Source organism: Mixophyes fleayi, chromosome 4 (assembly GCF_038048845.1).
Source record: "Mixophyes fleayi isolate aMixFle1 chromosome 4, aMixFle1.hap1, whole genome shotgun sequence".
NCBI lineage: Eukaryota > Metazoa > Chordata > Amphibia > Anura > Limnodynastidae > Mixophyes > Mixophyes fleayi.
The window spans coordinates 231578695-231594680 of record NC_134405.1 but is presented as its reverse complement, the minus strand read 5'-3'; the positions used below and the strand labels follow the sequence as shown (position 1 = coordinate 231594680).

The following is a 15986-nucleotide window of genomic DNA, read 5'->3' as shown; positions in this document are numbered from 1 at the left end:
TCTGCTTTGCATGCTGGGGGTTGTTGTTTAACAAGGGCTGGAGGGCAATAGGTTGCATTATACTATTTTCTCAATCTGACTACAAATTGCTAAAATGTTATTAAAAATGGTCTACCTACCTCTACGCATAGGCAACGCTGACTGTTGATCCTGCAGTACTGGGGACTGACTGCAATCAGACACTTCTGCATTAAGTGGGACATACCTTCCTACTCCTTCCTTGTACTTGGGACAGAAGTCTTGACAATCACAAACAATTGAACAGTTGGCAGACTGTTCTGCTCTCTCCTACCTGTTCTTGCAGCTTTGACAATCTGCTGCAGCTGCTGCTAATATCTTAAGCTCTGTTCCTGCTCGGCCAGATCCTGGAATGCTGGGTACCTGTTTGGAAAAGGCGTTGGTATTGTTCACCTCCTGTTAACCCAAGCAACAAGCTAACCCTCTACCCCCAACCAGTGCAGACCTTAGGTCAATAGAATCAACGTTTAATAATTAGGTTTCCTTCTTCCCAATATGCCATCACATTATATTAATAGCATTTATGTTTAATAAATAGTCTAACTTCCCACCAACCAGCCCCAACATTAAACTAATATAATTAACATTTAATAAATAGACCTATTTCCCCGAACAAGTTCTGATATTAAATTAATAGCATTCACATATAATAATTAGGCTTATCTCCCCAACCAGTCACAATATCATATTAACAGCATAAAATGTAATACATTTTTCCGATAATGAACCCGACATTAAACTGCCACCACTGAACACACCAGCTCTCCCATAACATTAATACACCAACCAAAGACACTTACCAATTGTTTTATACTCTCTGGATCAGCCATGTGTGCAGAACGGAGGGGAGGGATGTAGAGGGAATGAGGGGAGGAGAGGACATGATAGAGCGGGGAAGGAAAGGAAGAGGAGGAATGGATCACTGATCCGCACTGCAGTATATTGATGGCTGGTCCCGCAAAAGCATAGCAAAGCAATGGAAAGGCCAGGGTAAACCTAGATTATCCATGGCCAACCAGACCAGAAACCTGCGTTGCCTACAGTCTCCCTACCCCACCCCTTTTCCTATTCCAGACCTTAGTTTAATTTATAAAAGCAGGTTGGAGTAAAGCGTATCACCTCCTTAGGTGGGGGCCTAGGTCGTCTAACATGTGATCTGACACTGCAAGAGGACCATACATTAGCACCAGACTGTGCTAATGTAAGATACAACTGTATACCAGACAACTGGACACTATGCAACCTGAATAGCGAGCAAAACACAATAGGTTTCCCAGATGAGGGGAAGACAACAAGACTTGATACATGGCCCCAACCCTCCTGGGTCCCTCTTCCACCAGGAGTCCCTTGTTGCTGTAGTAATTTTCTTGGCCACATTACTAGATCGTTATGACTTATTCTGATCAAGTGCAGGCAAAGTGATTTGTAATATTTACAAATTTTGCCCAAGATTCTTATACAAAATACCATGCTCCTTCTTTATATCATCTCTATTTATAACAGGATCCTCACTTAGCACCATGTATAATCTCTTTATTGCAAGTTTAATTAGAAATATGGACACTTATTTCCACCTAAAGCTATATGAAGCCTAACTTTAATATTTGGACTTTTACATCTAGAATTTGGATGTTGATGTAAGAGTACATATTAGTAAACATTTTTGGTATAAAATTATTAGTATTTGTGTATTAAATGTAGTATAAAAAATAATAAAATATAATAATATTTTTTTACCTGAAATTATTTTGAAAAAATAAAGCTGCTGAGCTGACTAATTTGCACAAAAAGACCTGACCATTGATGAATTAAAAATAAACGATGTGGAGTTCTTACTAGTGAAGTCTGATTATATTATTTCTTTTCTATGGCCCCAGCCCCTAATAAATCGTCATATTGTCTATCATATGACATTGGTCATGTAATTTTAAAATATATATGTGTCTCCCCATCAAAAATAAACAAAACACTGCTCTAATGCAATAATCTTTAAATGCTTCTGTCTCATCATCATAACTTCTGAAACAATTGGAGTCCTAATATTTACTTTAAGAGAGATATTTGAGGTGAAATTAGGAGTGGCATTTTAGGGGACCGATATGAGGCGTGTCAGCAAAGCATTAGAACGTGCACCAACATAACATCTGAGTGGGAGTACACCATTTTAATGCAAAATGGACAATGGAATTCCAAAATAACCCAAAATCATAACCCAACATTGAGAAGCCCTGTCCCCATTCAGCCCAAATTCTGCCTTCAAATGGCCAAATTTATGTAAAACTCCATCCAATTTTCTGTTAAGTTCAGCCCAATGGGGATGTCCCACCAAAAAACTAAGTTTGAACATTTAATACATTACCTAATAACTATCGGTAAACAAAGCCCTTAATGTGATATGAAATAGATTACTGTTGCAAGCTCAGCATTTCCTTAAAATACAATTATTTTAGTTCTAAAATTACATTTCATTAGATATAAAAGTGGCATGCTGTGTTCTCTATCAAAAAAAAATAAAAAAATCTCTTACCAAAATCATCAGCAAAGTACAACACAGCTATGAGATGGAAACCATAGGCTTTAACTATTCCTCAAGGGCTTCCTCCCCCCTGGTTAAATGGTTCATATGGTACGAATTCTTTTCAAAGTATAGACCTGTGTCTGCAACCTAAATCTCCCATGCTGTATACCCCTCTGGAGGGTAGATGTCCCGTTCTCAAAATGTGCCTTTATGGTTCATTGGGGTCAATATGGCCAGTCTCCGACTCCTGCCCCCCTGTCTGTTTCCCTCCCCCTCCCCTTTGAAGTCTTTGTCTTATGTGTATTTGAATGTTTCCTGTGTTATTGTTTTTTGATTGTTTATGGCAGTTCTGTTTGATTTATTGGATCTACATTATGCACTGTACTCTGTGGTAACAGCTATGTTTGTTACATATTCTTTTACTAAAAACTTAATAAAAACCTTTTGAGAAAAAAAAACCAAAAAAAAAAACCTGTTATGTCCAGGGCCCCAAAATATGGAATATGTCATTAAGGAATACATGTCCTGGATTTTAATATGTTGTCTTAAACAATTGATTTATAAGAAGTGACCCTGATACAGAATGATATCATCCTAAAAGGGGTGTCAATTCTTGAGTACATAAGGGCAGAGAGGCAAGAATAGTAGGTCAATTATACTCCTGGCAAAACACACTTAAAAACATTAATGCTACCAACCTGAAGCCTTGTGTGGAACAGTTCCCAATAATGGTATGTTTACGGTTGGATCAGCCATGATTCCTTTATCCAGAGAACGAAGAGACAGGAACTCATAAAAGAATTCTGCCTGCAACACAAAACATCCAAGTACTATAACAGGGTATTATGTATATTACTGACATTACTGGCCTTGTAAGTATCAGCGACATAGATTTGATATTTTGCAATTATCTACTGATATCAATTTAATGGGTACAGTACTGGCATTCCATTTTACAAATAACCACATAGGCCTCATATACAATACACAGCATTGTTACATACCTGTAAATTGAAGGCTGCAAAATTGCAGCCTGCTGTGTGTATTATGAGTAGAACATATGTTAAGATCATTCAAAATATAGTATTAGTATACAGCCCTAACAAGGTACACCTTAAGCATATAATGATATAGCCAGAGTAAAGAATGCCCAGTCATTTTTAAATAAGCACCCACCCACCAACAGAGTAACCAACACCAATGCTGGTTACCATTAATGTGTAGGGACAAGAGACCCGTAGAGTGGGGTTCCTCTGTCCTAATGTGCGCCAGGTCAGGCCAAATTCCATAGTGGAATCAGTCGACAAAATAATGTGTGCGCCCCCAGAGCAATCCAGCCCATATTGAATAGCACTAGGTCTCTAATTTGCAATGTGGGCTGTGATTTCCAGGGCAATGGTTAAAAGTTGTAAAAGCATTAAGCAATTGTGTGGATCAACAAACCCCAGCAAGCTAAGTCGGGCATTAAGTACTTGGACTGCTCTTGTCAAAATAACTAAACTAACTAAATTAGTCTTGTAAATTGTATCTTCTTAAACAAATACTCACCCAATATAGAGCCATATAAATACTGTATAATAGATAGCTAATAGAAGTAAAACCGTATTTATTTAGAGTAGGATGCATTGCCAGTGGTCATGATACCATTAAGTGTACACTCCCTTACTGTAAGTAACTAGCACTTTCATGCCCCTGATCCATCTCTCCTGGCATAGGGGTCCATAAGAACAAGTTATCATTCCCACTTTCAGAACACAACCAAAATCAACCTTCCATCTCTCCCTACCTCCAACTCTCACTCCTGCACCGAAAAGCCTGCTGACACGACGCAACCTGTGTGATCTTGACCCCTCCCGCTTCTCAGCCACTCTTGAGCCATTCCTCTCACCCATGTCCTTTCTATCTTCCCCTAACTCAGCAGTCTCCATTTACAATTCCACCATCTCTGCAGCCCAAAATGAAGCCACTCCGGCCACCACATTTTACCTGCATCATTCTAAGCCCCTACTCTGTCACTCGAAGCTGAGTCGCTACCATCAGAGGTGCTCCCATTCCTCTGGAGAAAGTCCCACTCCAAAGCAGACTTTATCCATTTCAAATTCATCCTGTCATTCGATTATGCTTTATGCTGCCCTCTCTCTTGCCAAACAGTCCTCCTGCAAAGCCCTTATCTCCTCCCAGTTCAAAAACACACTTTTCCTATTTTCCACCATCAACTCCACCTCTCCCCTGTTCCCTGCGCCCGCTGCTTGGGGGTCATCATGAACTCAGCAATCAATATCACTCCCCACATCCAGTCCTTTGTTCATTCCTGTTGTCTCCATATTTGCAACATAGCCAAGATTTGCTGTTTCCTCTCCCTGCATGCCACAAAGACCATCATTCTTGCTCTTATCATCTCCCAGCATGATTATTGCAATCTTCTCCTTTCTGGCTTGACTGACGAATGTCTGCCTTCCCCGAAATCTGTGCTGAAAGCAGCGTCATGACTAATTTTTCTCTCCTAATGACCTTTGTCAATGACCTTCGCCTATCTTTATCACCTATCACTGCCTCACACTCCCGCCTTCAAGACTTTGTCCGCGCTACTACCTCCCTGCCCTGCCCAATCAGACTCAACCCTGACCTCGAATGTTTCAAACACTCCCTCAAAACTCACCTTGCCTACCCGGCCCCTTGCTAAGACAATAACCTCCTTACACTCCACCAGCCCCTTTCACTCAACCGCTGTCATCTCTGTTTACTATCCCAATCCTCTTAATTTTAACTCTCACAAGTTCAGCCCTCTCTACCTCCTATCTCCTCATACTCTTTTAATGATTCCTTTATTCTAGTTGTGTCTTCTTATGTAGTTGCTTTCTCTATATTCTCTTCTATTGATTTTTACTGATTCTATTGTTTCTCTGTATTTTTTTTTCTGTTGAGATAGAGATGATAATGTTATGGATACCATAAATGTGGCTGCAGTTTACTGTGAATGCATTGAAACCACATCCAATTCTAAATCAGGACCATAATCTGCCATTATTGGTTCAAATCTCAACTTTTCCTTCAATTGACCAGAACTACAGCATACCACCTCATTTATATAAGCCTTGCCTACTACCAAGAATAAGCCATTCAGTGCATTTAAATGTATTAATTGTTTATATGTTCCCCTCTCTATCATATTTTTACTACAATATAATAGATACAATTTGTTACAGTTACCAAAAAAAAAAAAATGTAATTCCCCCCTTAGAATGAGATTCATTTTGATAGTTTGGTTTAGTCTATTTCTGCTTGTGACATATGGCTAATATACTTGTTTGTAAAATTCCGATAATGTTTAATACTTGTATCTATGTTTTCTTCCTCTTTAAATTCATAATAAATATGTTAAATATGTTTTCTGACAGTGTTCTCTTATATTAAGCATTTTTGTATTTGTTTTTAATTGTTTTAAGATGTGGTTTCCAAATCACGTGACATCAATACCCTTTTATGTCACCGGTGGCACCTTGTGAATTGGTTTGAATTTGCAATCCAGTTTCAGTTTCAATTTTATTAGAGTGTTTTCCTTGTATATGTTCACTTGGAATAAAATTAGGTAGATTACTATTGTGGCTGTATTATGTTTAATGCTTGTGGGTTTCCAGGTTCTTTCAGCTGTCATTAGCACCCATTTACGTACTATGGGCCTGATTCATCAAAGATCGGAAAAAGGAACGTTTTGTGCGTTTTTATAAAAAACATAAATCAGTCATACGCATGTCCATATTCAACAAGGAGCGGATGTAAAGATACGTGTCTTGTTGAATACGGGTCTAGATGCACGCTGCTCTATCAGACAAGACACTGCAGGATAAATCCTATACATATGTGGAATATAAAGTCCCAAAAGAACGTGCAGACAAAAAAAAAATCAATTCATGTTAACTGTTAATAATATAGTCTTTGATGACAAAACATTAAAAAAATAAAAAAAATTCTTCCATAAAATACATTTAATAGGATGTTGGCATGTGCTGCACTTGTATTTTTACAGTTGCTCCTGATTGCATGCACTTGCATACGCGACCGTCATTAGTAATTGGCTCTTACATCAAAGTGATACGACATAAAAACCAGAGATGAGCGGGCTCGGATTATCGAAATCCGAGCCCACCCGAACAGTGCGGATCCGAGGGCGATCCGAGCACTGTTCGGGTACTTCCAGGGGGGAGAAACAGTGAAAGCGAGGATGAGACTCCAAATCCCGCCGTCGGATCTCGCGAGACTCGGATTGTATAAATTCCCCGTTAGCCGCCGCCATCTTCAGTCGGGCTAAGATCAGGGAAGAGGGAGGTTGGGGTTTTTAGTGGTGCTGTGTCCTGTCTCTCTGTCCTGCTGAGTCCAGTGGTGCTTTGTCCTGTCACTCTGTCCTGCTGAGTCCAGTGGTGCTTTGTCCTGTGCTCTGTCCTGCTGAGTCCAGTGGTGCTTTGTCCAGTGCTCTGTCCTGCTGAGTCCAGTGGTGCTGTGTCCTGTGCTCTGTCCTGCTGAGTCCAGTGGTGCTGTGTCCTGTGCTCTGTCCTGCTAAGTCCATTGTTATTAAAAAATGATAAAAAAAATTATAAAAAAATTATACAAAAATAATAAAAAAAAAATTACAACAAATTATAAAAAAAAGTATAAAAAAAATTCTACTGCAATATATAAATACGTTCACTGTTCCTGCAGTCCAGAAATATTATTACTGCAATATTTAACTACGTTCACTGTTCCTGCAGTCCAGAAATGTTAGTACTGCAATATATAAATACGTTCACTGTTACTGCAGTCCAGAAATATTAGTAATGCAATATTAAACTACGTTCACTGTTCCTGCAGTCTAGAAATATTAGTACTGCAATATATAAATACGTTCACTGTTCCTGCAGTCCAGAAATATTAGTACTGCAATATTAAACTACGTTCACTGTTCACTGTACGGGAAGAGGTGGCTCCTTCCACCATTTGCAGCACGCCCTCTGCATATGCTGGAAGGATCACCCACAGTCCAGTTACAGATTTGGCTAATGAAGGTGTCAATGTTGTACACCTGGAGGAGGATATTGATGTAGCTGGCGCTGAGGAGGATCTTGACAAGGAGGATGCTGATGTGGTTATCTTAAATGAGGCACCAGGGGGGGAAACAGTTGTTGTCCATGGGATGAAAAAGCCCATCGTCATGCCTAGGCAGAAGACCAAAAAATCCACTTCTTCGGTCTGGAATTATTTCTATCCCAATCCGGACAACAAATGTATGGCCATATGTACCTTATGTAAAGCTCAAATAAGCAGGGGTAAGGATCTTGGCCACCTAGGGACATCCTCCCTTATAGGTCACCTGAAGAACCTTCATAATTCAGTGTTTAGTTCAGGACCTGTGGCTAGGACCGTCAGCAGTCCAGGGACACCTAAATCCCTTGGTCCTGTTGTATCCACACCAGCAATACCCTCCTCGTCAATTTCCTCCACAATCTCGATCAGAGATAGTCCTGCAGGCCATGTCACCGGCATGACTGAGTCCTCTTCAAACCGGGATTCTTCCGGAGGATCCTGCAGCGGTACGCCTACTACTGTTGCTGCTGGTAGTCGGTCATTTTCCCAGAGGTGAAGTCATAAGAACGCTACGTCTTTCACTAAACAGTTTACCGTACAACAGTTGTTTGCCATGAGCAACAAGTACGACAGTAGTCATCCTTTGGCAAAGCGGATAACTGCGGCCGTAACAGCTATGTTGGTGTTAGACGTGCGTCCGGTGTCCGCCATCAGTGGAGTGGGATTTAGACGGTTGATGGAGGTATTGTGTCCCCGGTACCAAATCCCGTCGAGATTCCACTTCACTAGGCAGGCGATACCCGGGATGTACAGAGAAGTATGAAAAAGTGTCCTCAGTGCTCTGAAATATGCGGTTGTACCCACTGTCCACTTAACCACGGACATGTGGACAAGTGGTTCAGGGCAAACTATGGACTATATGACTGTGACAGCCCACTGGGTAGATGCATCGCCTTCCGCAGCAACAGCAGCATCAGTAGCAGCATCTCCAAAACGCCTGCTCGTTCCAAGGCAGGCAACGTTGTGTATCACCGGTTTTAATAAGAGGCACAACGCTGACAACCTCTTAGAGAAACTGAGGGAAATAATCTCGCAGTGGCTTACCCCACTTACGCTCTCCTGGGGATTTGTGGTGTCGGACAACGCCAGTAACATTGTGCGGGCATTACATATGGGCAATTTCCAGCACGTGCCATGTTTTGCCCACACAATAAATTTGGTGGTGCAGCATTACCTGAAGAGTGACAGGGGTGTGCAGGATATGCTAGCGGTGGCCCGCAAAATTGTTGGACACTTTCGGCATTCTGCCACTGCCTACCGCAGACTCGAACAACATCAAAAAAGCCTGAACCTGCCCTGCCATCACCTCAAACAAGAGGTTGTGACGCGCTGGAACTCCACCCTCTATATGCTGCAGAGGATGGAGGAGCAGCAAAAGGCCATTCAAGCCTACACAGCCACCTACGACATAGGCAAAGGAGTGGGGACGCTCCTGAGTCAAGCGCAGTGGAGACTGATTTCCATGTTGTGCAAGGTTCTCCAGCCGTTTGAACTTGCCACACGAGAAGTCAGTTCCGACACTGCCAGCTTTAGTCAGGTGATTCCCCTGATCAGGCTGTTGCAGAAGCAGCTGGAGAAAGTGAGGGAGGAGCTGTTAAAGCATTGCGATTCCACAAAGCATGTAGCTCTTGTGGCTGAAGCCCTTCGTACGCTTTGCCAGGATCCGAGGGTGGTCACTCTTTTAAAGTCAGAGGAATACATTCTGGCCACCGTGCTCGATCCTCGGTTTAAAGCGTATGTTGTGTCTCTGTTTCCGGCGGACACAAGCCTACAGTGGTGCAAAGACCTGCTGGTCAGGAGATTGTCCTCTGAAGAGGACCGTGACATGCCAACAGCTCCTCCTTCATTTTCTTCCACACCTGTGGCTGCGAGGAAACAGCTGAGATTTCATAAACGACCCGCTGGCGGGGATGCTGAGAACATCTGGTCCGGACTGAAGGACCTGCCAACCATTGCAGACATGTCTACTGTCGCTGCATTGGATGCTGTCACCATTGAAAAAATGGTGGAGGATTACTTTGCTGACACCATCCAAGTAGACATGTCAGACAGTTCTTATTCTTACTGGCAGGAAAAAAAAGCAGTTTGGAAGCCCCTGTACAAACTGGCTCTATGTGTATTCCGAAATAGTTTTTAGTGCAGCGGGGAACCTGGTCAGTGAGCGGCGAAGGAGTTTGCTTCCGCAAAACGTTGAAAAGATGATGTTCATAAAAATGAATTATCAATTCTTCAATCAAGACCAGCACTGGCCTCCAGAGAATACAGAGGGACCTGTGATTGTGGAGTCCAGCGGGGACGAATTGATAATGTGTAAGGATGAGGAAGTACACACTGAAGGGGGCGAGGAATCAGAGGATGAGGATGAGGACGACATCTTGCCTCAGTAGAGCCAGTTTAGTTTGTACAGGGAGAGATGAATAGCTTTTTTTGTGTGGGGGCCCAAACAAACCAATCATTTCAGCCACAGTAGTTTGGTAGGCCCTGTCGCTGAAATGATTGGTTTGTTAAAGTGTGCATGTCCTATTTCAACAACATAGGGGTGAGTGGGAGGGCCCAAGGACAATTCCATCTGGCACCTCTTTTTTTTCTTTGCCAGCTCGTTTTGTGGGGGTCCAAACAAACCAATCACTTCAGCCACAGTTTTGTAGGCCCTGTCGCTGAAATGATTGGTTTGTTAAAGTGCGAATGTCCTATTTCAACATCAGGGTGGGTGGGAGGGCCCAACGACAATTCCATCTTGCACCTCTAGCAAACTCTTGCAAACTGCCATCCTGCCTGCCACTGCAGTGCCACTCCTAGATGGGCCACGTGTTTGTGCCGCCCACTTGTGTCGCTTAGCTTAGACATCCAGCTACCTCGGTGTAACCTTTTGGACTAAAATCAATATTGTGAGGTGTGAGGTGTTCAGAATAGACTGGAAATTAGTGGAAATGAATGTTATTGAGGTTAATAATAGTGTAGGAGTGAAAAAAAATAAAAATATTGGTTTTTAGCACTTTTTATGCTTTTTTTAAATAAAATCAGAACCCAAAACCCAAAATCAGAACCAAAACCTTTAGTGGGGTGTTTTGGCAAAACCAATCAGAACCCAAAACCTCAAGCTAATCAGAACCCAAAACCCAAAACCCGAAAAGTGGCCGGTGCACACCCTAATAAAAACACGTACCTTTAATATGCCCAAAACTTGGACACTGCTGTGTGTGCTCAGGCTTTGCATGCCCTTACTAATTATGTGCATACTCCCATTCCCCTTCCTGTTCCGCCACCTGAAATTGTAGGCTGTATTACGAGTCCTTTGCAGTCGAAGATTAATTGGACATTCTGCGTTCTCTGTTGAATGGTTAGTTTCTGGGCATGTGCAGTGCGTTTTACGCAAACTACGGCACAAATCAGCAATTACGTGCCCTAATGCATCAGGCCCTATATGTTTCTAGGATGTGGATCTTTGATTTATGTTTTAAGTCGATTCAAAAATCCTAAAGCCAGACTCTTTTTAACTATAAGTGATAACAGGGAATAACTTGCCTTCAGCTGCAAGTCAAATACAAATAAAATGTCAAATATCTTAGAAGATAATTTCAGATACAAATCAGCAGAATAATATAGGCCTCATGCCAGGGACTGCTGCAGTTTCACCCCCCCTCTCTCCTTCACTGGCACACTAATGATTCCTGTTCCCAAGATGTCAACTGGGGATAGTTTATATATAAAGCACTCTGTGTTCATTCAGCACGAGATAGAAATTCTCAGGATCCACTTTGGATCTATATGCAATTACCACTAGAGTGGCTGCCGGTGAGAAAAGTCTTCAACCTGCTCTTAATTAAAGACACATGGGGGTAAATTTTTCAAATAGCGATTTTTACAAATCGCCAATATCCTACGACTTTGCATGTTAAATTTAAATCGGCAATGGTTTTAAAGGAAAAACTTGCCTTTAAAGCCATTGCTGCTTTAAATTTACCATGCAAAGCCGCCGGATATCGGCGATTTGCAAAAATCGCTATTTGATACATTTACCCCTTGGTGATGGTTTGAGCTATTACACTAGTACACCTGTTGTTCCACTCAGGAACAGGTCACTATGCTAACTATGTTAGCTATGTGCTTGAGCTCCTTTCTATGTTCTGGTATTCTGTACTCCTGTGGGCCGGTATTTAAAACAGCAATTATATTAAAGGCTAAACCCACTGGGCTTTGCCTTTAATAAAACTGCCAAATCACCAAAAATCATCAGTTATAGATTGATAGCCACTGATTAATATATTTACCCCCTGGGTTTATTTACCAAACTGCGGGTTTGAAAAAGTGTAGATGTTGCCCATATCAACCAATCAGATTCAGGCAGTCATTTTGTAAAATGTACTAAATACATGGTAACTAGAATCTGATTGGTTGCTATGGGCAATATCTCCACTTTTTCAAACCCGCAGTTTAGCGAATATACCCCCTGGGGGTAAATGTATCAAGCTGAGAGTTTTCCGGCGGGTTTCAAAAACCAATCAGATTCTAGCTATCATTTATTAAGTACATTCGACAAAATGATAGCTAAAATCTGATTGGTTGCTATAGGCAACATCTCCACTTTTCAAACCTGCCGGAATACTCTCAGCATGATACATTTACCCCCTGGTCTCTATCGGCAGATACAAATTTTTGTACATCTCCTTAAAGCCAAGGGAAATTGCACAAATATAGGTAAGTGATATTACAAAGCAGCAGTTAAACGTATGGGAAAATATCACAACTTTATCTGAACTACCTTCCATTTTGCAAAGATCCTCAAACCCTGACATAAATATTTGTGTTATTAATAGCTCTGTTATATCTGCCAATTTCTATTTTATGGTTAGTGTGCCTTTAAAGCAGTTACAGCACATCATAAGAATCTTTTCTGGTTGCATACTAAATGGAGCGCAATGTAATTAGAAGCTGGGGAGGTATTTACTTCATCCGGCTGCTCTTTTGGAGATAAATGACATAATACTGCTCTATCTAGTTCAATAACATCATTTTATTTTACTGATTACAGAATTGGTAAACCACAAGATGTTGCTAACCTAACATTTGTATGCGATCCAACAATCCACTAAAAATTTAGGAATGAGAGAAGAGATATAGTTGCATTTGTGCTCCTACTAATTATGTCTCCACGCTTAGTGTTCACTGCGACTTTTCATTAAAACAAGCATTTTTCTGCTATGTAATCACATTTCACATTTAATAACTAGACAACAGTTGTGGAACATCATTACGTTTAGAAATAGCTTTCTAAATATATTGTTCTATTTAATTAATGGGCAACATAAAACTTTGAATACTCTAGCTACTCTGTTACAGGTTTATGATAAAATAAATAGGCTCCCAGTTACTGTAGATAGTGTAAAAACTACACGGATTCTGTTGTGTTTCTGCAGATTTAATGGTGACACATTATAGAGTTAAATGAGAACAACACATTTTTTTGTTTGGAATAAATCCACTCTCCTAACTAGCAGCTCAGTAGGAACACAAGAGAAATCCTGAATTAGGAGTCAAATGGGAAAGATTGGGCGCGTGTTACAGCCTTCCTCATCATTGCTGGTTGTCGGGTGGAAGGATCATGTACTAGACAATTAGAACCTATGAAATGGTACCAATGTATATATTCCCTCAATGCCTTTTAGCTTTCAGAAACTAAGCTGAACTTCTCTTTCTGCTCAATGATTGGCACCATATATCAGTAAGAAGTCAATGGACTAGATTTACTAAACTGCGGGTTTGGAAAAGTGGAGATGTTGCCTATAGCAACCAATCAGATTCTGGCTTTTATTTATTAAGTGCATTGTGCAAAATGACAGCTAGAATCTGATTGGTTGCTATAGGTAACATCTCCACTTTTTCAAACCCACAGTTTAGTAAATATACCCCAAAGTGTAAATTTAGAAAGTAATTTTATAGTTTTACCATGAAGGCAGAAGTAGATGTGGTAGTATGGCATACAACCAAATACTTGCCCACTTTGACCACTGCCAGTATGTAGGACATATAGAATAAGTATGTGCTTTCATAACTGTCGTTTCCTGTAATTAGGGTGAAAATGATCTCCAGATACAAGAAAAAATAAATGATCAAATAAGTTTATGCCACAGAATAATTAAAAATGAGAAATGTGGGAAATTACTCCAAAAAGTAAGCTTATTATCTGTTAATACAACCAAGAACCTAGAAATGGTTCATCTGAGAATCTAATTTTTAAAAAGAATACCAGTGTTTCCTGCAATACTGCTATTAAGCAAATGCTACCAAGGCCCTAAGGGCCTGAGTCATTAAGGAAAGTAAGGCAAAAAATGGAGTAAATGTTCTCCGGGACAAACCATGTTACAATGCAAGGGGTGTAAATTAGATTATTATTTTGCACATAAGTTAAATACTGGCTGATGTTTCATCTAGTACACAAATACGTGATAGCTTTATTTTTACACTGAAATTTAAAATTAATCTAGGACATGCTCTACCCCAACTAAATCTATCCTCACATTTTAAATTTACCTCCCCCTCCAATGCAACATTGTTTTGCCCAGGTGCAAAGTTACTCAGTTCTCGCACCTCATCCTCGTCTTCTCTCATTGGTATTTTCTCAGAAACTAACTTAATCATACTTCCCTTTCTCCAGTTGATTATTGTGTAAATGTCAATGTGCATTTTGTGCAAAAATATTTTTTAACTAGAGTGCATTTCTTACAACTGTCTGTGTATGTGTTTCAGGTATTTAAAGATTTGCACCAAGCGATGTTTATAGCATTTTAAAGTCCTCAGACTGCATTTGTGAACGGTTACAAATGTTACATATCAAACTGACTTTCATGGTTTCAATAGTAATGTACAAGAATTCTAGTCACATGGATAAATTGATATTGATATTCCCACTTTTAGAATCTATGTATTAGAATCATAGTAATCTATGATTAGGGGAACTGAGCAATTTGACTCTGCAAATGGTAGAATTAGGGGGCTTGATGAGAAGAAAGTAATCTATGAAGTATATGGCAAAACGATTTGTGCCATTCTGTGAGCCAAAGGTAAAAGAGATGGCAGTATCGGTTGTTTTTTACTTATCCCATAGATGTGCCAAGGGAAGGATGGAAAAGATCTTGAAGATGTGTGAATGTAATTTTGGACAACCATGTTCCTGGTCTAAAATAACATTTTAAGTCCATGATGATGTAAATATTCCAGTAAAAAATTCTGGCAGAATAAATGAGTTACTACTTTAAAATGGGGAGGATGGATATTAAGGTAGAGAATGCATGAGACTGGATATTCATGGATTGAGTTGATATTTGCAACAAAAGAGCATAATTTGCAGTAATGAGAAAGCGAGTTGGTGTTGGATAATTTGAGTTACAAAGTGTATAAAAAAGCATATTTGTATGTGGCACTACTGGTTCCAGCAAGCCTTGGCAGCCATAAACTGCTTGGGTATGCAGGCACTTCTAGAACAACAAGTGACAACATACTCATGTTGCCAGAACAAGGACCTATAGAACCACTTAAAAAATACTGTAAAAAAATTTTTTAAAAAAACACAGACCCTTTTGATTAAATTCTCTCTAAAGCAACTGATCCAACATGGGGTCTAGCTGCATTTAACTTCGTTGATACAATGATGTTCATTTATCCATTTTATTAATGAACATTGATTATATAAGTATATCAAATTTGCATTCAGCTAGTAAGATGGAATTAGCTAGTGCAGGTGACCGCCATCATCATCAGTGTGTATTTGCACCAGCCCTAAGAGGAGTAGACTTGTCTTCCTGCGGGTTTGTCTCTATTCACAATTATGCAAACATAACCTTATTGTATTTGGTCTGCTTTTGCACTACCCTTGTCTCCCTGTCCTACCTCTCCAAGTCTAAGTAGGGGCAAGTACTAAAGTTGCATACGGACGTTGGCATATGCTTTTTTAGTGAGCTTGTACAGTACACATTTTGCAGACTTTAAGCTAAGCAAAACGTATTTACTCAACATGACATACATAACTAGAATGCAGAACTGAGAGCAGCAACTTCCCAGCATGCATAGGCCATGACCTCACTTCCTGACGGGGTCATACATTTATATCCTTCCCTTCAAGATGTAGATAATAGGTTAGGCATAAAGTAACAGTGTAGTGGGATGGGGTGGCAAGCTAATGGGAGTAAAGGCCATGGAAAAATTACCACTAAACAAAGTCCAGTGTCACTGGTTGATTTCCCAAAAGCCCACCTGAGCATTCAGGCAGGTCAAGTGATAGATTTTATTTTGAAGGTATGGTCATGGGTCCATCAGATCTTGACTCCTGTAA

General features: G+C 40.3%; 1 protein-coding gene across 1 annotated transcript in view; it reads right to left on the bottom strand.

Annotated features, from left to right (window-relative positions):
- The window catches only part of WIF1 (Wnt inhibitory factor 1), an 88993-nt gene that overhangs the window by 37451 nt on the left and 35556 nt on the right, over positions 1-15986 (bottom strand). The window contains exon 3 of the mRNA XM_075205333.1: positions 3235-3343. Coding sequence (XP_075061434.1) covers positions 3235-3343 — 109 coding nt within the window. The remainder of the gene's footprint in view (positions 1-3234; positions 3344-15986) is intronic.